This window comes from Phalacrocorax aristotelis, chromosome 15 (assembly GCF_949628215.1).
Source record: "Phalacrocorax aristotelis chromosome 15, bGulAri2.1, whole genome shotgun sequence".
Classification (NCBI taxonomy): domain Eukaryota; kingdom Metazoa; phylum Chordata; class Aves; order Suliformes; family Phalacrocoracidae; genus Phalacrocorax; species Phalacrocorax aristotelis.
The window spans coordinates 10,061,661-10,084,152 of record NC_134290.1 but is presented as its reverse complement, the minus strand read 5'-3'; the positions used below and the strand labels follow the sequence as shown (position 1 = coordinate 10,084,152).

Sequence of the window (22,492 nt, the reverse complement as noted above, 5' to 3'; positions counted from 1 at the left end):
CTGTAATCTTCCCAATTTTTTGTTCCATTTCTCCTGTAATAAGTACACTTCTGTACTTTGCCTGCTTACAGTTTTAATGTTCATGAATACTGTCACCCTTCAAAAGGATTTTAGCAAAGACAAATAGGAACCAGGGCTTGGTAGCTGATAAATCTCAGCCTGCAGCACTGCAATATTTGGTAATCCCTGTAGCCTAAAATCCTAGTTTATCTGCAATCCTTCATATTCTGTCCAAGTGATGTGCCATCACAAACCCTTTATCTTTCATGAAAACTGCTGAATGGAAGGGCATTTTCCTACCTGTCCAAGTAGAATATATAGTTATACATAAGAGGCTGACTCCTATCTTGTCTCTCAACCTCAGCTGCTTTTCTAGCCAACCTTGAGAACTCACTCACGTGCAGATGCTGATCAAAGTACTCAAAACCAGACCAGATGTTTAATATAGACACACCTCTCCAACATTCCCAGAACCCAAACACATCTACACAGGGGCAAGTGGTATTTTTAATGTGTGTTGTACTTGAGCACAAATGAGTTATGATCATTTGTGTGTTTTGTGAGGACTTCATTGTGCTGCATTATGCAGCTTTAATACAGATTACCATTAGGTAATTCAAATAATCCATTCCTTGATGTCTAGAGCAGTGGACATCCATCAACTCCATGCAACATAAACAAAAATTAGATAGTTACAGGAAAGCTCCTTAGAAGGTCACTGTAAACCATCTTCGCCAACAGCATATTGACAATACAATTACTGTCATACTGTAGCGCCCTTCACCAGTGATACTCACCCAGAGTATCTCTACAAGCATTGTTCAGCGAAAGCATTTCCTCTCCACTCTCAGCCTGGGACTGAGCAGTTATTATTATACCTCTTTTTAAGGAAAAGGCACTATGCTTGAGGGAAGCCGAGAACTCCACTCAGGATCTCACAGAAGGGCAGTGGTAAAACTAGATTTACAACATGAAGCTGAGTCAGACTCTTCTTAACCACACTCTCTCCATACCAATTATTTAGTTATGCTATGAAGTTAAAATCACTAACGTTCTTGGGAAGAAAGGGCTTTTAATCCCTCAACTAATTCCTTTATTTGTGCGTGCATATATATATATGTGTGTGTGTGTGTGTGTATGTTTGTATGTGAAGAATTACAGTCTGGTTTATCACAAGGGTCTAACTCCATCTTTTTGATGGGCGTGTGCAAATACAGTATACAATATTGTGTTGGCATGACAACTATCTACTGGTTTTAAATAACAAGGTCAGGCTGTAGTGACCCATGCAAACTCATGTCACTGCCAAGGGGTACAGCTGCTAACTCATCTGTGCGCCGAGCAGGGCACCCCACACTAGGAGGAGATCAGCACATACCACAGCAACAGGCAGGTGCGTTGACGTGGATGAGTGGACACATGCCCATATCACTAATCACCTTCTCCCCACCCTAAGCAAGCTGAGCTTCCTGCTGCACAAACATCTTGCTCTTACCTACCTCTGAATACACTCGTTTTGCACCCTGGGTGTACAGTAGCTTTGCACTAAGCAGGCAAAAGGCTGGGAAGCCTTCCCCTAACAGTGGCATGTTGTTGGTCTTTATTACCTGTGGATAATAAGGACAGAGGGGGCTTTTCAAGGGGTGAGAGGCATGGAGAGCTGGATATAGGACAAAAGAACAAACATAGAGCTGTCATGTCTTCCTTTAGTTCTGCCGGGAAGTAATGGGTAATTTCCTGAGTATAACATCATTACATTGTAATAGCATTACGTCACAGATTGATTCAGTTCGCTATATTATTTTTTTTGCCTAGTTAGATCAAAAATGTAAACTACAAAGGACAGTGACCACATGTCCAATCCCTACCATGTCGCTTTGGTTCATGTGCTCGTTCAGGTTCTATCTCTGGTAGAACACAGAAACAAGCACACCCATGTCCATAATCCCTTAGCTATTAGACCAGGCCAGGAAGGTGGTGCGTCCCTAGAGATGGATACAACTTGGGCTATGTTAACACAATTAATTATTTCCAGGCAAAATTGTCTTTATCAGCTATGCTAGTATAGTAGTAATCAAGGAGTTACTGCTCCAAAGTGTTAGCAGAGTAGCTAGTAAAGTGTTGGTGACTGAACAGATAGAAATCAGAACAAAATGTAACTATGTTTTAATTGATGCAGAGCTTTTGCTACGTTACATTTCAAAAGTACTTAAATTCACCATAAAATAGATCTTTGATAGAAACATCTCTTGACCTTCACTCTTGAAGAAGAAAGTGCTAAAGGACAAAAAGACCCAGCACCAAAGGTTGGCAAGATATGGTTTTTAGCTATTTTTAACCTAAAGAGGTATTCAGCCTAGGCTTGAGAACAACAATGCAGTTGCTTTTTTGAGAATTACTGTAGCCAAGTCCCAACCTGGTAAGGAAGTGAGAGTTAAATAATTCTACCAACTTTCCTTCCTAATTTACAGTTGTGCAGACATAAAAGGGGAACACGAGTGCCTACAATACTTCCAGGCAGTAGCATTGTAACTGGCTGGTTCTGGTGTTGAGGTGAAGGCTTGGAGCTCAGCTCTCCAGGCCTTGCCGGGCATAGGACGAAGTCCACTCCCTGGGAAATGTCTGCTCCCCGTGCCGTGAAATGAAGCCGTTGGCCATTCCAACAGCCACCATCCCTCAGGACACCGAGGGCCTCGCGCACCGGGCTGGCACCGTGTGATCGAGGCTGACAAAGCACGCTCTGAGGGGCCCTGCAGGCCAACACCAGGGCCGCCGTCTTTGAGAGACACCCCTCGACGCCCGGTGTCTTTTGGAAATGCCACCTCGCCGTTCCACACCCTCAGTGGGCAGCCTGTCCCGGGCCAGCCGCCACCACCTCGGGACCTTTCTCACGCCCTGCGCCGGGCCCGGGCGCTGGAGGCCTGGTGCGCTGTGACCCCACGGTGGGCTTTGCCCGACACAGCCCCAGACAGGCTTCCCCGAAGCCCCCCAGCCTCCCGCTCTCCCCAGGGCCCGGCTCGCCCCGGGACCCCTCCAGCCATCCCTCAGGGCTCACTGCTACCCTTAGCCGCAGGGACCCCCGCGCCCTCCCTTTGGCACCGCCCGCAACCGCCCCCCCACCACAGCGCCCTCCTTGGTACGCCCCGCCCCCCGCGCTGCCGTCCCGCCCCCCCAGCAGGGGGCGCCGAGGGCGGTGCCCACCCCGGGCCGGGGCGACAGCGCGGCGGCACTTCCGGTTGGCGGCGGGAGCGGGAGAGGGGTCGAGGGGAGTCGGGCCGCGCCGCGCCGCGATGGCGCTGGACGTGCGGCGCCTGGAGGCGCTGAGCCTGCAGGAGCTCAGCGCGCTGCTGGACGACGAGGAGCAGCTGCAGGACATGGCCCGCGAGATGGAAGAGGTGAGGAGCGACCGCGCAGCCCCGCGCCCGGGCCGGGGCCTCCCCCCCGGGGCCGCCTCCCCTCCCCCCCCGCCCAGCCCGCCGGGGCGCCGCCCGCGGGGCCCGGGGCTGGCCGTCCCGCCGCCTCCCTCGCCGCTTGCCGTGCGGGGGGTGTTAGTGACCGCCTCCCCGCCACCCCCGGCGCAGGTGACTCCCTCCTGACGGCCCTGCCCGGCGGTCGCGGCTCCGCCATGCAGCGGCCGGTAAATGGGGAGCCCCGGTGCTGCGGGGAGCGCTGCCTGCCCCGCTCCGCCCCCCCCTCCCTCCCGGCCTTTTGTTTGCTGGCCCTCGGTGAGGGGGGGTCTGTGCCCGGGCACTTCTCCCGAGCTCCGGGTGCCGGAGGAGGGGGGCCGAGGGCCCGCCGTGCTGAAAATGCTCCGTTTGTCCTAAATTAGGAGACAGTGACGGGGACCGGAGGTGGGATCAGTTTTTCCGTTAATACAGCCCTTGTTTTGTGCCTTGGCCGCGATGAAGGATTTTGTCAGGGTGAAGTCGGTCCTATTTGTGGTCTCGATCTCAGCGAAACTTTAATTCAAAACAATATGAAAGATTTCTGTGTGCCTGAGTTGGTATGCTGGGCGCGGTGAGGGCTGTCAGGCTTTCTGGTGCTTTTTTTTGCCTGTTTGAAACGTCTTTGTCAGTGTATTAGACTCTTAAGTTGTGCTTTCGGATCTGTGTTTGTTAAAACAAAATAGAAGCCTGTTTTCTTCCTGCTGCTGTGCTTGTCTTCTGCTGGTTTCTCTGTATGCCCGTGGTTCCTGTGTATCACAGGTCTGATACGAAACTTGTCCAGGTTTATTTGACCATAAATGCTCCGAAAAGACTCTGACTGTATAGTAAGCTAACAACAAATAAAATTAAACCATTTATATGAAAACTTTAAAGACATGTGCTGTGCTTCTTTGGGTCTTGTATTTATTTGTTTTGTTTTGTTTTAAACTAGAGGACAAAAGCCTCAAGGGAAAAAAATAAAGTGGTGATATAGTCTTGAGAAAGACGCTTAGTTTATTAAGAAAAATCAATTATAATTGCTTTCCCTGAAACTAAGATTCCTGCCCTTTTGGTACTTCTGAGGAAATTGTTCTGGATCACCTCAAGTACAACAGATGAAGAGGCCCACTGAAGGTTGAGGCCGAGATAATAAGGTGTCCTCTGGAATTTACTTGCTGTGTTATGCAGCAGTTAGTATTTTGAACTTTGTGTAAATAGATTTGCAAGAGAGGGACAGGCATAATAGCTTTTCGTATGAGCTTGTATTTTGAGAACTTAAACTGCTGAAGAAACAGATACTGCTGTAATAAGTAAAACATGCAGAGATCTTAGAGGCACTGTGGTTTATTGGGCGGGCAGGAGTACCCTTCTATATCAAGTCTAAATATTTAAGGAAAGTCAACTGATTATAATGGGCTTAACTTTGTAAAGATATAAATGGGTGCAGTATTGCTGGTTTCAGCGTGACCTCTGACAAGGTACATCAGCAGAAGGCCTGGCCCAGTGGACTGGTGTTTTTTTTTTAAATTTATTTGTCAATACATACTTAAGACTGTAGGTCAGAAGTGACAGAAAACCTCATGACCGTAGTAGAAAAGATTCTCTCTCACTGCAATATTAGACCTTATTCTCAATTTGACCCTCTGGTTTTCCTCTTTTGTTGGCAACAGAAGGCTTTTAAATTGTAGAGTAAAGTTCTCCAGGCCTGAGGGAATATTTTGTGGTGTTTGGAAAGTGTGGCTGGGTTTGAAGGTATTCAGGCTGTGTGGAAATAGGGCTATACTACTGTCTGGTATAATCCTCTTTTATTGTGTGTGGAGGCTTTTACTAGAGTCTGTTCAACTAGAATTGCATTTACCCACCTTGGAAGGAATTGGCTGTGCTCAAATACTTCTTCTTTCTGTTTCTGCCTTCACTGAATTGTTTACTGCTTGAGTTTGTGCAACTGCGTCCTGATTTTTCACTGTGAAGTATGTGGCAGGAAGAGGGAGAGAGGGAAATCCTGAACATTAAGGAGGAACCCAGATGACTTCACTGCTACTTGTGTAGGTATTCGGTTGTCCGTCCATACATATCTAGGTTGTAGCGTTATTCCAAAGTCCTCAGATGTGTAATTTCATTGTGGTATGCCAATTATATCATGGTTCCTGAGTCACTTCTCTGAGGTCACTCGTATTTTCAGCAGCAAAGCTGACTAAAGCTGATTATTCCGTAATTGAAAAAACCTTTGTTCGCCTTGTTGCAAGGGAAACCCATCTCAAAAACCAATGTTTTGTTCACAAAGAGGAGGATTTGGAAAACCACTTGGCTTTCTTGCTAATAGCTAAAAATAGGCATCTTCCAGTCTTAAAGGGAATTCCTGTGCAGCATTTGAGCAGGATTTGTATATGTCATTGGGGGGGTGGGTGTGTGTATATATATATATGTGTGTGTGTGTGCATGTTCACGTGTACATTCATATTTCACTGGGGTAACGTGCATGTACAGTGTCCTTCACATTGTATCACCAGGTATGTGAAAATGTAGAATCAAAGATCTAAGCTGCTGCTTTTTCTGTCTGTAAGGTTGTTTTTGAAGCCCCGAGGCTTTTAGCACTCAAACAATGAACATCTTGTCTGTTAGAAAGAGGAAGGAAGCCAATTGTCTGGTACTCCTAGTCTTTCAAAATTGAGTTTTGTGGGGTTTTTTGTGAGTTTTTTTTAATAATCCTTTCAGGTTAATCTCTGTGGTACTTGTACACTATTCATCGTTATGAAATAAAAGTAGACTGTTTCTAAAACTCAGTCTTGATGTGATAACTCTGAACAGCATAGATGAGAGAATTTGTGACCTGACCTGATGAATTTCTCCTGTGAAAATAAGTTTTCTTCTTACCTACTAGAACATCACTTTAGAAACAGTGCAAGATTGTGTAGCTGACTACTGAAGTTCTGCTGCCAAAAATTATTTGCGCTTGAAGACCTTAATTATATGAAGTCAAGAAGTCAGCGATGTATTGCCTTCCTCTCATTCCAGGATTTCAGAGTACACTGGCAAGCACAGAAGGGGTTTTCAAGCATAGTCCTTTTCCCAAAAGCCATTTGAAAAGATCGGGCAGTGCAGAAAGTCCTGTTAAAACTATGTGAACGCATGCCCAGATTTCTTGGATTCCCACTCCTGTCCTAAAACCACATTGTGCAAGTGGTTATGTTCTTGTTTGCCAAACATGAAATTTAGTTACAAAGTTAAGAATTAAACTTGGTGACAACTATAGATTTTTCTCTTCCAGCTAAGCATCAAATGAGTGACCTGCCTGTGTCTGATGAGTGAAAATTGCAGTTCTGGGTGTCTCTTTCCTCTGGAGTAAACGTTTAGGGATTGCAACTTTTAAAGCTAGTACTTATGTAACCAGAAGACCTAAATTTAGCAAGTCTAATTACTTTGGAATACATATTAATATTTATTACCAAACAGATGTTGTTAGGTGTATTATCATTCACCAGTACGTATAAAAAGCACTCTTAAATCTTCTTTGTAAAAGAAGTCTCTATTCTCCTACTCTGCACCTGTCAGCTCCTGTTTCAGGGGTTAATTTGACACTCCAAATGTGCATTGTTATACTTCCGCAGTGTGACTGCATATTTTACTTCTAGTTTACAAGTATGTGTAAGTGAAAGAGAATGTGGGAATAATAAAGACTAGAGCAAGACCAGAGAAACCTAAAACTAACATGGATGCATGCTATGTATAAAGCAATTAAAATGGTGCCACTTAAAACTTTTTATTTATAGCTCCTTAAGAGACTTTTTCTTGAAAGTACTGGGAGACTACTTGTTGTGGTGCTTGCCAAAGCAAGCTTATAATTATAGCACCACTTCATGGACTTTGTGGGTAGGTGGGATTTCAGTCACTCAGACTGCATCACAGGAGGCAGCTGGTCTGGAATTGTTCTTCTGGGAACGTGCTTTTGGAAGAACAGGAGTGATGCACAAATACCTCCTGCTGCAGACCGTTATTTTTGGGTAAATGATAAACAGTAAAAATGTTGCTAAGCTAGTACTAGCTTCTGTTTTATTTTTATCCAGCATTTTTCTTCCTTTTTTTAAAAGTGGCATGAAACAAAGCTGCAATTGATGAAAGCAGTAGCGTCTCAATTCCCAAAACAGTTGCTGCTGCCTGTTCTTGGAAGTGCTTCATTAAATAAATCCTTGAGTAAAATTATTCAAATTATTTCTGTTAAACTCATATTTTAAGCATCTTAAGTTTTGAAGTGCTGTACAAACCACAATTTTTGTCTCTAATAATCTCTTTGTGTCCATGGCTTCATTTTCTTGCAGCGTGCACAGTTTGGTTTGAGTAGTGGTGAGCTATCCTTCTGCCATTAAAATCCTTTTATGAGCAGCTCAGTCTTGCCCAATTTTTCCAATTCATAATTCATAGTGAGAGCTTAGCAGTTAAAAAAAAGCTTGTGTTCTCTTTAATACTGTCCTGTCTGGTTATGTCTTGTGATTCTGACTGATATTTTTCATCTGTTTTCACATTAATGTTTCCTGCCTGTTGAAGTGCTCATGACCTCAATAGTCTTGTTAGCAATTCTGCTAGTTGCATGCTGTTTGCTTATTTCTCTTAATTACTTTTTGTCGTTGCACTTCCAGGAGGCAGGTGAACATCTGATGCAGTAGCAGTTCTCTGCTAATATGCCTTTTTGTCACACAACACCTCCGACAACAAAATAACTTCTGTTGGACTTATTTCTTGCTTGGCTATTGTCTTGGGTGTGTGGAAAGCTGAAAATGGATGCTGAAAGCATGCTTTGTGCTGCATTGATAATCTTAATAGACTGGTCATGCTGTACTGTATCTTTGACCCTTGGATGATTTTGCAACTTTTTTTTTTGTTTTAAATTAGTCAACGTTTTTTGAAAGTTTTTCTATAGGGCTTTTTAGGCTAACTTCACAGTGTTTGCTTTTCTGATTCTGTGAATTAACTTCTAAATGCAGTGGAACAGTTGCAGAAAGGCTTATTACGCAGACCTTAACATCAGTACCAGAGATTATTCTGGTTTGTAAAATCATGACTGTCTTCAAGTTGCATTGTGTTGGGATTACATTTGTTCTGTTTGTTGTGAAATAGAATTTACTCATTCCAGACTTCAAGCTTTCTTCAGTGACATGCAGCATTTAAATGTCCTGAACAGGTAGATGGGTCTTTACCAGCTCAAGTTTCATTAAATGTCACTTGTAAGTTTACCTTGTATTTGAGGAGCTGGCTCTTCCTGTTGGTTTTGAATAAGACTCGATTTGAGTTTCTCATCTCTACAACTGTCCACTTTTTAAAGACATTTGACACAGACTAATGCTAGAAGTAGAGACTTCAGAACTGACTCTTGAATTGATCATTAAATGTTAATCATGTTTATTGTTCAACTTCGGTAGGAAAAATGTGCCCTTCTTAGAAGTGGAAAAAGTTGAGTCATAATGTCTTGTATAATTTCAAGCATGGTAACTTTGAGTGTGATTACGGATACCTTAACTTTTTTTCAGTTTTAAACCGAGTATTTTTAAGACTTCTGCTTAAGTTAGAGTAGTCCATAATTGCTAGATATCAGATACCAAGGACAGGAAAGGATGTCACTCTGTGTTAGATGTATGTAGGTCATAGTACTGATTTTTTAAGTGTTATTCTTACAAGTCAAGTACATCATGTGATGCTGATATTTATTAATCTTCACACATTTGAAATTATTTAAAAGTAAAGTTATTCAGAAAATCATTGTAGAAAGTGAGGCATTGGTTTCCTCCTTACCCTCCCTAGTCCTGTTGAGAGATGTTACGATACTTGAGGCAGGAGAATTACTTAAGGAAACTTTCTGTTATTCTGTCTGTTTACCTGGAGTTCTTGCTTCCCCTCTTTATGATATAATAATTTCAGTAAAAGGTTCCTTTTTGTGGGATTTGTGCTCTTGAAAAGTTTATAGGTTTGTGTCCACTGTTTTTTTTCTCTCTAGAGGATCTTTCTTCATTCTGAAGAAAGATCAAAGTTCACCCATAAAACTGGTCTTGCCAGACTGACTGCGCAGCTGCTTTGAAATGAGAATATCAGCCTTACAAGCAGTGAAAATACAATCACCAGATCAAACTGAAGTCTCTTGAAGGAAGTCATTTGCTCATTAAAGTGGTGAAAGAGGAGAGGCATCAGAAATGATGAGTTGTTTTGCATGCAGTTGTCGTTGATTGGCAGTTCAGAGGACAGCTGGTTAATAAAACTTGTGGTGTTGGCAGGTGATCTGGTAAGAAGCTAAATGCCAGTAATTGAGCTGTTAAATCATGTGTATTTTAGTTCCCTTCCTAATAGTTAGAAACAATGTAAAATAGGGGGACTTAGGCTTTCTGAAAGCAACAGTCTTAACAGCATTGGATCACAGGAGAAGAAACAAATGGAAGCAGCCAGTTTAATTTAAATTTTTTTGCATTGGATTCAAAAGTGAGAAGAGGGGATTTTCTTTTTATTCTTGGAAAGCTTTCAAGTTGAACACAAGCATAGGGCTGGAAGCTGGTGTAGGGTTCACATGAGAATCTCAAGAAGACAAAATAGTATCACAAGTACCATTTATCTGATTTTCACAATTTGGAATAGAATTTTATTTTGATTGATGCAGAATTTAGGACTTGGCATTATCCTTGACTTGATTTTTTAAAAAGTGGTTTACAGGGTGCAAGAGTATTTGAAGAGCAATATCAGGGGCCAAAGATAAGTTTAAGAAACACTGAGACAATTTTGAGTTTAGAAGATTAAAGCAATGTACAAATATTTCAAAAGGAAGTAATTGCTTTTGAAGATACTGTTGCTACACTTGCAAAATATTTTCACCTGATGCACCTAGTCATGTGCTCAGACTGCCAAGAACACCTGAATTCTGATCCTGTCCTTTTCTGGGGATTTTAAATAGCTCATTTGGGTTTCCCCTTTTCCTGTTTCTGAGGTGTGGCTCTCCTATATCCATCCATGAGTGTGAAAGGAAGAAATTCAGTGCAGCTGTCTGTAAATAAGATCTGTTATAGCTAAACAGGGATGATGTGAGCTAGAAGTGGTATATTAATGTAGGAGGTCACAAACAGTGTACCAAATATTTCGCTGATTTTGAAGGCAGCTTAATAGAATCAGTCTGTTTTGCCATGGGAAAACTGTCCCACTTGTTGATTCGGACTGAAGATCTGAAGTCAGATCCCTTGCCCCCCCCCCCCCCCCCCTTGATGTCTGAATATTTTAATGAATCTAATGAGACTGTCTTGATAAAATCGCGTGCATGTATGTGTATGAGCAAACTCGGAATCTTGTCAAATCTTGGTTTTCTGACAATTGTCATTTGTTCTTCAGGAACAATGTCTTTGGGCTAGCATATGTTAAGCAAAAGGATTAAACTGAAAAACAAGCTTTTGGCATTAATCCAGGATTGATTTGACATAGTTGGGGAAGAATATTCTGGAGAGGGCACTGTAATGATGCAGTCTTAAGTTTTTGCATTTTGATGAGATAAAGGATGATATTCCTCTGCAGTCTTGTTGTGTGGATGTTGCTGGGATTCGAAGATATATATATATTTTTTTTTAAGAGCAACTGTTGCTTTATCTGTCAATGTTCATTATGGGGGAATGGTAAGGGTGGTGCATGAGGAGGCAATGAAGCAGCATCTACATTAAATACTGAGTAAAAGTTTATACAAAACACCTCAGGTAGCAGGGCGTGAATGTAAAACTGATCTCACAAAGCTATGACAGACAGCATGTCAGACCTCACAGAAATTTGACAAGAATTAGAAGAAACTTGGGTGATATAACCTGCACTCCTCTGCCACTTAGCAGAAATGTCTAAGTGAGCACCCAGAGACTGGTTTCTACAGAGTAGCGACTGCCATACCGCTGAAGTGAGACCTGCCTCTTGCAGGCAATACAGCGCAGCAGGAACCCAGTTCCTCTTCTGATCGGCAAAAGCAATTCCGCTTGCAGGAGCATTTATGGGCACCTCTGCCCCGCTCAAAGGAGGGGGGGGTCCTTAGGAGTCTGTGCTCACAACAAAAACTCTTCGAGTAATTATGGTTTCCAGCTTGGAGAAGAAAACTGTTTAATGAGCTCTCTGCTGCATGTGGAAAAAAATGTGCAGGAAAGTGACTTCTGATCAGTATTAATTCCTGTTCCCGTTCAGAAAGTGATTCAGTCACAGGTGCTCATAGCTGAAAGAGGAGATTGTTATTCTCAGGGCAATTCCTCTGAAAGGTCTTTCCCCCGTGAGCTTCAACAGTCCCTTGTCGTTTTAGATGATTTCGACATGCTGTTTGCGGCATAGACCTTCTTATTCCTTCTAGATGATATGCTAGTAAAATAGTATATTAGTAGAACAGTAAAAATACAGTTTGTGAGAAAGGATTTTGTGTAGTAGAAAAAAGAGATCATGAGAAGAGAAGAGAGCACAATAGCTGAAGCTGACCGTACCCATGAAAACAGTAGACGTTCCCACTGTTCATTAAAAAAATCCAAAACTGTTGTTATTAGTTGCAGGTCCAATACCATAGAACTAATTTTTACAAAGAGCTTACTTTTGTTGTTTATTTAGAAGTTTGTATATTCTTACATTGTCTAAATAAGTTAGTCTTGCTTGATTTTTTTCACTGTCATTTCACGCACTTTTTTTTTTCCAGGCCCAAAATGTTCAACACAGCAAGGATATGACTCTTGCCAGCAACCGCAGTCTGGCAGAAGGCAATCTTTTGTACCAGCCAAAGTTGGAGTCTTTGAAATCAAATTTGACTGAAAAATATCGAGAGCTGCAAGTTCTTTTTGAAGCATACCAGATAAAGAAAACAAAACTAGGTAACATTTTCTGTTGATGATTGATTTGCTGTTTTCTAAGTGAGTGTAAATCTGTTGCACATTTTTGGTTTTGGTGTCTCATTTTTAGCTGCGTGAATTAAGGTACAAAATGAAATGTCATTCTCATGTAGTTCTGAAATAGATCATGCTTCTAATGATTTATTAAGTATCTGCTACACCTAGTAACAGATACTGTACACTCTATTACTGTGTGGTTACCTACCTGTTGTTGACCTACTGTTCTCTAAATGATCAAATTTGTTTACCTTGCTAAAAAGGCAAAACATAATTTGAATTTTCAGTGATTAATCATAAATCAAACGAATATTACATTTAGTGTTCTCATTTCATACTGAATTATGAAGTATTGTATGTCTGATACTGCACTTGAAGTGCTTTGTCTTTTTCAATATTATAAATATATCATTGTAATTAAATTTCAGCTTTTAGCACTCTGTCAGTATTCCTAAACTACTTAATATATTTTCTTACTCTAGATCATCCTGTCTAGAACAATGGAGAATGCTAGTCGTACACATGTACCTTAGAAATTTTTATGCTTGCTGAGGCTGTATAGCTCCAGTTAGAAGTCACTTAGAGCCAGCTGTCATTTACTGTTCTTTTTGTGCCATTACAGACAGACAATCCAGTAGTGCTTCGTTGGAGACTCTGCTAGCGCTGCTTCAGACAGAGGGGGCTAAGATTGAGGAAGACACAGAGGTAATGACAGTGCACTTCAGTTCTGCCAATTATACCCATTGCTGAACACTTTGAATGTACATAGCTGCAGTATAGTGTTGAGCACGTAATGGACTAACAGGATGTTTTTAAGAATATGATCTGGTCTTTGCTTGGAACTTCAGTGAACAGTCATTAGGTTTCAGTGAGAATTTTTTTTTCTAATCCAAGTAATTTTTCACTCTTAACATCTTTGAAGTTTGAGAGAGAAAATCTTCTTTTTCAGAAGAGAAAGCCAAACCTCTTAGTTCTTGGCATTGCCTTCAAACTCATAAACATGGAATTATTTTTTAATGGTGTTTGCTTGGTATATTTATTAATCCATTGAAATGTCAGTTAGTAACCTAATGAAAAACTGCACTATTTATTCTCCAGCATTTCTGGTGAAATATTCCATTATGATTTCAATGTATCTACGTGCCAGTAGTCACCCCCTTGCTGTGATACAAGTGCTTGAAGGGTGGTCTGTTTTCAGAAAAATGAAGGTGTTTGATTTTTGTTTGCTGGTTTGCCTATAGGACGTTCTCTATAGCTACACAGTATGTTAGCATCAGGGGAAAAACCTGCTTATTGGCCCTGAGTTGTGATCACAAAAAGATATTCCCAGGACAAGTTGGATTTTGTGATGACATGTATAGTCACCTCTCTTAATTATGGAATACCATTTACCTAAAGCTACAAGTAAGCATGAGTATTAAACCTGGCTTAGCAATAATCTGCCTCTCTGTACTGAGGCTTGCAGAGTTCTCAGTGTTTCTGTTGGCATTGGAAGCAGTACTGAGCTGTAATTCAGCTTAGCTGGCAATCTGGAAAGCTGTTGGACTTGATTTGTTCCCGTCTCCGATGATCAGGGGAACATTCAGAGCTAGATTCAGATGTTCTTACTGCTGTTGCTTCAGTATAAATTTAAACTCCCAATGCTTCTGAGTAATAACTAATTCAAAATTCTGCTCAGAATTCTTAGTATGCCAGTCACCTTCCATATGCAAGCTGGAAAATAACAGGCAAAATTATGCTATTTTTAGGATATAAGCCATTTAGATTCTCTTGCAGTATGCCATTTTCTAAGAGACTGTTCCATATTTGACAGAATATGGCAGAAAAATTTCTTGATGGTGAAATACCACTGGATTCCTTCATTGATGAGTACCAGAGCAAGCGTAAACTGGCTCACCTGCGACGTGTAAAAATTGAGAAGCTCCAAGAAATGGTGCTGAAGGGACAGAGACTTCCACAGGTTCAGCCGCAGACTCAGCCGAGAGCACCTGAGACACCACCAGCACCTCAAGATTCCTACACTTCGGATGCAAACACTCCTCCTTCAGTTGTGCCCCGACGAATACCACCCCCTCCACCTTCAGTCCCAGCAGGACGCTTTCCTACTCCGTTTACTGCAGCCATGAGTTCAGGACAAGCTCTTTCTTATCCAGGTGCTCCATATCCTCCTCTCCCACCTCGACCAGGAGTTCAGTCTACAAGTCAAATGCCACAGCCAGGATACCCTTCTCAGTTTGCACCACAGTACCCTCCAGCTCTTCCTCAAAGACCACCTCGCCTTCCACCACATCCTGGCTTTATCCTCCAGTGAATATTTTGGTGCGCCTAACTTATGTATTGGTGCTTATATTTCCTTTTTCTCCCCATCAGAGACTTGATGTAGGCAATGGAAAGCCTCTGTTTTTTGCACAATGGAGTACAAAATTTGAGCTGTGGCACAGAGGTTTGCAGTTGTTTGGTAAATGTGATTTTTTTTTTTTTCCAAATATCAGTGACAACAAGGTTTTTCTGGGAAGGTGGTAGGGTCTAAATTTTGTAAATCCATCAAATCATGAAACAACGTACAGTGGATTTCCTGATATTACAAATCGAATCACGCTCTGAATTCTTTAGTGATGGTAAATCAGCATCCTCTTCTGTTCTGATGTATTCCTGTTGCAGCTGGATGTATGTGTGGCAAACTGGGAGCTATTTGTCTCTCTAAAGAATTCTCTATCAGTGCCAATGTTTGGATAGTAACAACCATATCTGAATACTGGGCAAAGAGTTGCAATGGACCGTGTCAGCATCCTTTGCAGTGTACCCAGACAACAGCATTTGTGGCCAGGTGCACAACATTTTGAGAGCTCACTGAGCTGAAACTCTTGTCAGAGAATGTTCTATGGTTTTTAGACTGTAAAAGTTATAGGAGTTTCATTTCTACATTTCAGTTGTTTCCTTAGACTCTCATAATAAAAGTGCACACTCCTCCCACTCCTAAATAGTTTGATATCCTGAAAGCCCTGGTCTCTTGAAATTAAACTAAACTGTTTTAGAGCCAGTTTGGAGTTTTATAGAAACTTTACGAGGCATTTTTATTTACTTGCCTATTAAGACTCTTTCTTACAGGTGTTTTGTTTGTTTTTGGTGTTTTTTTTCTTTTCCACACCTTGGATACCGAGGTGATACTTCACACAGGTGCTTAGCTTTTGATATCATGTGATTCCAGGAATCTAGGCAGGGTATTTTCTTAATCAAATACTGGGTTTTCATGTCATGTGATTGCCCACTTAAAGCTCCGCAATTTCATTTTATCCCTCAAACTCAGCCTCTCGCTTGGCAGAACTGTTTTTAACTTTCCCATTTCCTTTAGTTTTGCAGTTTCTGGCATGTGTATCTATCTGGAATTTGCTATTAACATTTCTCTGCAAGCAGGCAAAACAGAAAAGCTTTCTGAACTCCATGGTGGCTGTTTGCGTCTTATATAACCCATTCTTGACTTCTTATGCCACTGGAGGGGGAGCTCAGATTTCATTCTCAATTGGACTCTTGAAGCCTAAGATGCAGACACAGGCTGATATTTTTATCAGTTATTGGGAGAGGCAAATCTTAACACTTGTTGCCTGTGCAGAATGTGTCCATAAATTCATTATCAGTTTCTTACATCCACAAACAACTTTCAACTAATGCATGGTAATTTAAGGATCTCACAGTCCGAGTCTGTCATAGGCCTTGCATTTCAAAACACTTCCATATCATTATCCTGGAATGCACTACATTGTTTGTAAGGCTGTACTACAAACAGCATCAGTCGAAATAGAATATCTATTTTTTTCTTCATGTAAGGCCCTTGACTGTCCCTTAATCATTTCCTCTGGAGTGTGGTGGTTGCTAGCAAATACTAATCTGAAATTAAGCTCATAACAGGAAGCTCTCTGTTCTGAAAATACGGTTATTTGGCTTGTTTTGCCTTCTAAAGACAAAGGGCAGAAGGTTGGTCAGTGTTACTGGCATCTGAACCAATTCCCCAGTGTAAGTCTGGAAAGTTTCTATAAATGGGCGATTTTGTGAAGCAATGTGCATTGGATTTGTTTGCAAAGTGTGTTTTTTCTGTAATCTAGTGATGGTACAGGATGTGTTTTGGTTTTTTTTTTTAAATAGTGTAATATCTTTCCTTGGTAGTATTTTCTCACTGAAGCTTTGTATAAGCATGGTTAATTATGACTCATTTCAAAGTAATTTTGTGCTATTAGTGCTGGTATTTGGATGGCAACTGTTGTATCTGAATGCTAAATGTAAGGCTGCTGTAGAAATGATTTGTGTCCTAGAAAGAATTAAGGTGGGTGGGGGTTACCAGGGTGGTGACCGAGTACAGAAATACGTACTTTGAGCCTGCTACACAAAAACTCTAAAACACTCTCAAATCAGTTTTGCTAACAAAAACAACCAGGTATATTTTACACTTATCAAGCGCCAACTTTTTTTCCGAGGGCTGAAAATCCTCAGAAGTGATGGAGGTGATAGATAAGTGTATTTTGAATTTGCACTGCATTTTATGTATCTTAACTTTATTGGTGGTAGTAGTTAAAAAATATTTTTACTACTTGTTAAATTTTCTGTCTTTTGGTAACTTTTGTGATAATATGACCTTTCAGGGATACTTCATCTAAAAACAAACTCTTGTGCAAACTAAATACAGACAAAGCTAATGCAATTTTTCTGTCTGAAAGCAAAACAATGCATTATTGCATATGCATGTGGCTGATGTGCCTTAGGATCACTACTTGTGATTGTAATACTAAGATATTACTATTTTTATCATTTGAATGGCCATTGCTTAACTCTAATTTAAGGGCTCTTCAAGAGCACTTTCTTTCACAGAAAAACTCACCCTCATACTTCAGAAAAAACAAAGGCTGTATCTTCTATTTGTAAGCTTGTAGTTGCCTTCACTGATGGATCAGTTTGAACATAGATAATGTAACTAATGTGATGTTTCAGTTATAGCAATCTCATAACTGAAATCCAGCTGCTCATGGAAGACATTTTGCCATTAATTGTGTGTGTGTGCGCACAAACTGTAAATATACTTGACTGATGGTAATGTTTAAGAGTAAAGGAGGAACATGACTGTGGAAAGCTGTTTAAATCCTTTCAGAAGCAAGTGTTACGAAACACTAACCTGAATGAGTCGGGCAAGTGATGTGTCAGTGCTTTCGACCTGTTGCCCTTGGACAGCTTCTCCTGTTCTATTACAGCTAATAAATAAATTCTGCTAAGGCTAGGATGTTTAGAATCATACTAATTTGCACTGTTTATAAGATAGTGAGATTAAAATGCCATAGGCAAGCTGAGATTTGGGAGGGTGTGGCTCAGTATGCTTGCCAAAATATATATATATATTATTATGTTGTCTTGAGGATTTTTAATGTCTGCAAATAACATATACTTCCCCAAAACAATTGGAGTAGAGAATAATCTTTTAAATATCATGTGTCACACAGCTTTAGAGTGTTGGTAGTGTTGAAATGCTCTCTTTGGATGGCATTACGTTTGCTGGTCTTTTGTATGCAGTTTTGTAACTTATGAATAATTCAGTTGTATGCAGTTAGGCTGGTTGATTGATCAGCATTGAATGGTACAAACTCAAGGATGAGTTTTACTGTGCTTCAGTGCTGTCTCCTAGAGGAAGCGGAGTTGGTTGTTCTAGCACAGCTGATCCACACAGGTCACCTTGGTACCAGTGACCCTGGAGGGACTATATAGAATATAAGCTTTCACGTGATGCCGGAAGGCAGAGCCCTGGGCACGGTCTGATCATGAGTAACCGTTCTGCTTGGTGCCCCAACTTCTACAACCTCAGTTTCAACCTCTTGGGACTTCTCTGCCGCCTCAAACTGGAATAATGACTTAGATACAGAGCTCAATCAACAGTTCCCTTAGCCTGAATATAGAGCTACTTGGCAAGCACTGAGTTCTGAGGAGGTAGAGTCGTCCCACACCTGAACAGTTCCTCTGTGTAATCCTGGACAGTCTAATAAAGAGGAAATTTTATATGCCTAGCACGTTGTGAAATGTACAGTGGATTTGTTTGCATAATAAGTCTTTCTGTAATCTACTGTGGTCTGATTTTAAATAAAATAGTGTATCTCTTGGTGTCATGTTCCTATTGTGGCTTCATTTAATCACGGTGGAGTTATGTTAATGTTCTTCAGTACTAATTGTGGTTTTTATGTAGCAACATAAAACCAGTTGTAGGTGAATGTAGGACATCAATTTGCAGGAAAACAACTTTAATTATTCATAGGAAATCTGTTGGCCATGTTTTTAGTGGCTGGATATAGTGAGTCCATTTTGTATGTAGCTGATACAGGACAGGTACACTCAGAGTAGATTCTGCATGGTCATGGCAACAAGGTATGCGGGCTGTCTTGCCAGTAGAATCCTTTTGCTTTTGTTTTAGTTTCCTACAATTAGCTGGAATAGTGGAAAAGTTCAGAATCTTCACTTGGAAAAGCTGAAGGAAAGGGGAGAGCTACTTTTATCTGTTAAAAGAGGAAAAACTTAGATTTTGGCCAAGACAAGTTAGGAGAAATGAGTCAACCATGGTTATGTAGGAATATGATATGAGTCAGAGGGTGGAAAAGACCTGATGTCATTTTCTGTGACATCTGTCACTTTAATAGCAATGTGAAATAGAAGTCCTACTGCAGAAAAACTGTTAATGTATGGAAGAGAATCCCTTTTTTTGATTGTTTCTTGATACATTCCCTTTGTGGTGGCTACAGAGATTTGATAACCTGCTGCTGATGCAAAAGAGGAAACTACAGAGGGGGGAAGACTTGCTGTGCTGACTCAGTGCAGGTGGGCGAGGGAAGGGGATGGTGTTACATAAATCTGCGGTTCTTTAACTTGGTTCTTCTAAGGAGTTTCAGCAACGTCCATGTTTTGCAGCTTGAAGCACGTGCATACAAAGTTTCAAGAAGTGCCCGCTCCCAAACTGGGGTTCGGATGGCCCTTCGCCGTGGCTCACATGCACTGGGAGATCATTCTGGGTGGGATCATTCCCTGTGCAAAGGAGAGGTAACCCAGTATGGTCAGACCTTGCCAGGTGGGTGACTCGCATGTCACTTGTGTAATGGATAACAAAAAAAGCAAAGTAACACACAAAAGGCAAGTGGTGTGTCAGTGATGCACTGGCGGTATTTCATGTGGTCTTAAATTGTCCTGTCTCTTTGGAAGCTGACTTTGGAGGCTGTGCAAGCCTAAACAGATCCTTCAGTAGCACTTTTTCCTCTAATTTGAGTCCTCTTCTGGTTGCATATTAGTCAACCCTGATACAAGCCTCCTAAAGGTAGGTCTGTTCACCTTTCCGAGACTTCATCACTAGAAAGAAGACATGTTGCTTTGAGTTCTTCTGAGAGATCTTTGTCTCAACTGAAGTTCTAGAGAAGCCTTACTGAGACTCTGGTGCCCCAGCTGATGTCTTGTCCCTAAAGCAGGCAGTCCCTGGGTAGCCTATGGTGGACTCTCAACCTCACCTGAAGCCAAATCACTACTTTTCTCCCTACCTGCAGGACAAATCGTGAACTGCTGAAACTGGAAGACTTGCTAATGCATACCTTGAACCCTGGCTCCTGCTGTAAGCTAAAGGCTATCTTCTAGAACTACTTGTTACCTCCAACCTGTTCAAGGGTGCTTTTTCTGCACTCTTGTAGGTGATTAATAGGAATTATTTTTTCCTTCAAAGCTAAAACTGTTTCCTCTCACCACCTAAGCTAATTCCATACCTTGCTATGAGCCCTTAAAGTTGCACATTATTCTAGCAACCACAGCTCAGGATGGACTAGTTTCTGAGAGATCCATTAGTCTTGAACATAGTCAGCCACATCCTGTAGAGGATGGGAGGTGACAAAGTGGCTGCACTGGAAGGAGACTGCCTGGTTAAGGAGTAAATGCTGATTGTGGAGATGTAATGATGTCCTTTAGGGTGGTGTGTGTATTAGTTGTCTCACACTACCAGACATGATAGATGGTTTCTAAGGAGAATACATACCTCTTTATGTTTTTCTGTTTTGATATAAATTTGCATACCTGTGGGGCATTTGTTAAATGATTGTATTAGCTGATATTTCTCTATTTCCCCAGTCATTTTTATGATTAGGCTATTCAGGAGATACTGTCACTAGTAGTATTGGCCAGGTGCACATAACTCGTTTCTTACTCACCGCTACAGGCAGGTTAGATGCAGAAGGGAAATAAAATAAAAATGGGTGGCTGCTGTTCATGGCGTTAATTAAGGGCTCTTAAAAACATACTTTTACAAAAGCTTTTTTTACCTGACTTCCTAGAGCATGTAAAGGCAGTGTTTTCTATTTGTGTGCTTGATTCCAATGGACTTTTTTTCCCCAATGATCTGAGAGATGTTTGTGTTTTGTAAACTTTGCTCTCTATAGCAATGCTGTTACTGAACTTCAGCTGCTTTGTGTGCTTGTGTTCAAACTAATTTGTGGTAACTGGAGATTTGGCTGCTGCGGGAGCCCAACAGCGGGGAAAGGAGGGCTTTGATAACAGGCTGTTTGAAAGCTACTTCAAGACAAATAAATTGTACTGTACTAACCTCAGCGGAAGGGAGCAGAATGTAATATTTCACAACTTTCGCTTGGTTATTTTCCATTGCTTTTGTTACAGGTACCAAGTAAAATTTGTTCTCAGTAGCACATGAAGTTAAACATCTTCCTCTCTCCACAGATTCAATAATGGTATTTAAAAGTCATTAGCAAATTGGATCCTGTACAGCAGGATGACTTGATGGAGTCTCAAAATAAACCTTTGCATACACAGTTTGCAATTGTGATTTATTTTTTTTTTTGTCTGCTACAAATAGCAAATACTTTCCAAAAAGCACAGGAGTTAAGAAAATCAGCCTGGACAGTAAGCTTAATTTTGGTATAAAAATTACTGTAGCACATAGGCTACACATTAAGTGGCCTTTGGAGCTTGTTTTCATTTTTGCTGATAATGTTTGAGAGTTTGTACATGCTGGCTGTTGTACCTGCAGCCTCTGTAAGTATCGATTTAAGTAAATGATAGTGAACCAGGAGTGGTATTGAAAAAGTTACATTTACCTGTAGCATTGTTCTTAAAGCCATGTTTTACTTTATTTTTTGAATTCTTTAAACTTTAAATATAGCTGTGACTAGATTTACGGAAGTGGGATTTAAAATTTAGCATTCTCAATCAGTATTTCCATTATGAAATGTAATGTTGTCAGTGGTTAAGATGACATCAGTCTCTCAGCAAATATATCTTTATCACCGCCTATAAATAGACAGCGAGGTATTGCAGAAAGTACTTCCTGTACTAAGAGAAAAGGTTTCTGAAAGAAACGAAACTCAGAAGTACAGAGCTGGCTGTGGTTGCTGCTGTATCTCACTCGATGTTGTCACTCAGTGTGGCAGCAGCCAAGGGACACAGCTGGGTAACCCTCTTCCAGCTCTCCTCCAGCCCTGCTGTAGATAAGACGTTCCCTGTAGCTCAGTGGAAAGGCTGAGAATGATGTAAATCTTTGAGTTGGAGAAGATCTTGACCTAACTTGCAGGATTAGACCAGGTGCTTGCCTTACCCAGTAACACCACTATTAACACCAAAGCCTTTTAATGTGGAACATGCTTTATACATACAATTCGTTGGGAAATGAGAATTGTTGCTTGCTACGCTGCCCATAGTAGTTGCTCATAAAACTGTAGGGTCTGTTTTGTGATACGTAACCTTGGAAATTTTAAGGCATCATGAGACTGCTATGGAATGAAAATAAATAATAAAAATACCTTATAAATATGTTGTCTTGAGCTACAGCAACTTACAATTCTAGTTAACAGCTTTATAGTCTATTGTTAAGCATAGAAACTGAGAGCTATGGTTTTTTACTGTGGCTTGTATGAATTTTGATTTTGAGCAGGGAGGAGGGGGTCACAAGGAATTGGATGAAAATGTTGATTATAGGCTTTTTTCCAAAGGGACCCTCACGAATCTCCTCTTAAATACCAGGGAGCTGAGTTTGCCCTGTTGCAGGCATCTTCACTGAGCTCTGAATGCTTCAGGCTTCCTGTTCCATTGATGCATCCAAGTTGCACCAAGAGGTGCAGTGACACTCAGCCCTGCAGATACTTCCAGGGAAACTAGAATAAAAAAAATCCATGTTTCCTGCAGCCGTGTGTCCTGATG

The 22,492-nt window shown here is 41.1% G+C and overlaps 1 protein-coding gene across 1 annotated transcript; it reads left to right on the top strand.

The window, feature by feature from the left end:
* Nucleotides 1-3,214: 3,214 nt before the first annotated feature.
* VPS37B (VPS37B subunit of ESCRT-I) lies at nucleotides 3,215-18,421 on the top strand. Its single transcript, XM_075110589.1, has 4 exons — nucleotides 3,215-3,395; nucleotides 12,100-12,271; nucleotides 12,909-12,991; nucleotides 14,100-18,421. The coding sequence occupies exons 1-4, from the start codon at nucleotides 3,291-3,293 to the stop codon at nucleotides 14,595-14,597; spliced, it is 858 nt and encodes a 285-aa protein (XP_074966690.1). The 5' UTR covers nucleotides 3,215-3,290; the 3' UTR covers nucleotides 14,598-18,421.
* Nucleotides 18,422-22,492: the final 4,071 nt, after the last annotated feature.

Coding starts and splice junctions, on each gene's coding strand:
- VPS37B (XM_075110589.1), top strand. CDS start 3,291: ATGGCGCTGGACGTGCGGCGCCTGGAGGCGCTGAGCCTGCAGGAGCTC. Junction 12,272..12,908: donor GATAAAGAAAACAAAACTAG/GTAACATTTTCT, acceptor GTGCCATTACAG/ACAGACAATCCAGTAGTGCT. Junction 12,992..14,099: donor AGATTGAGGAAGACACAGAG/GTAATGACAGTG, acceptor CATATTTGACAG/AATATGGCAGAAAAATTTCT.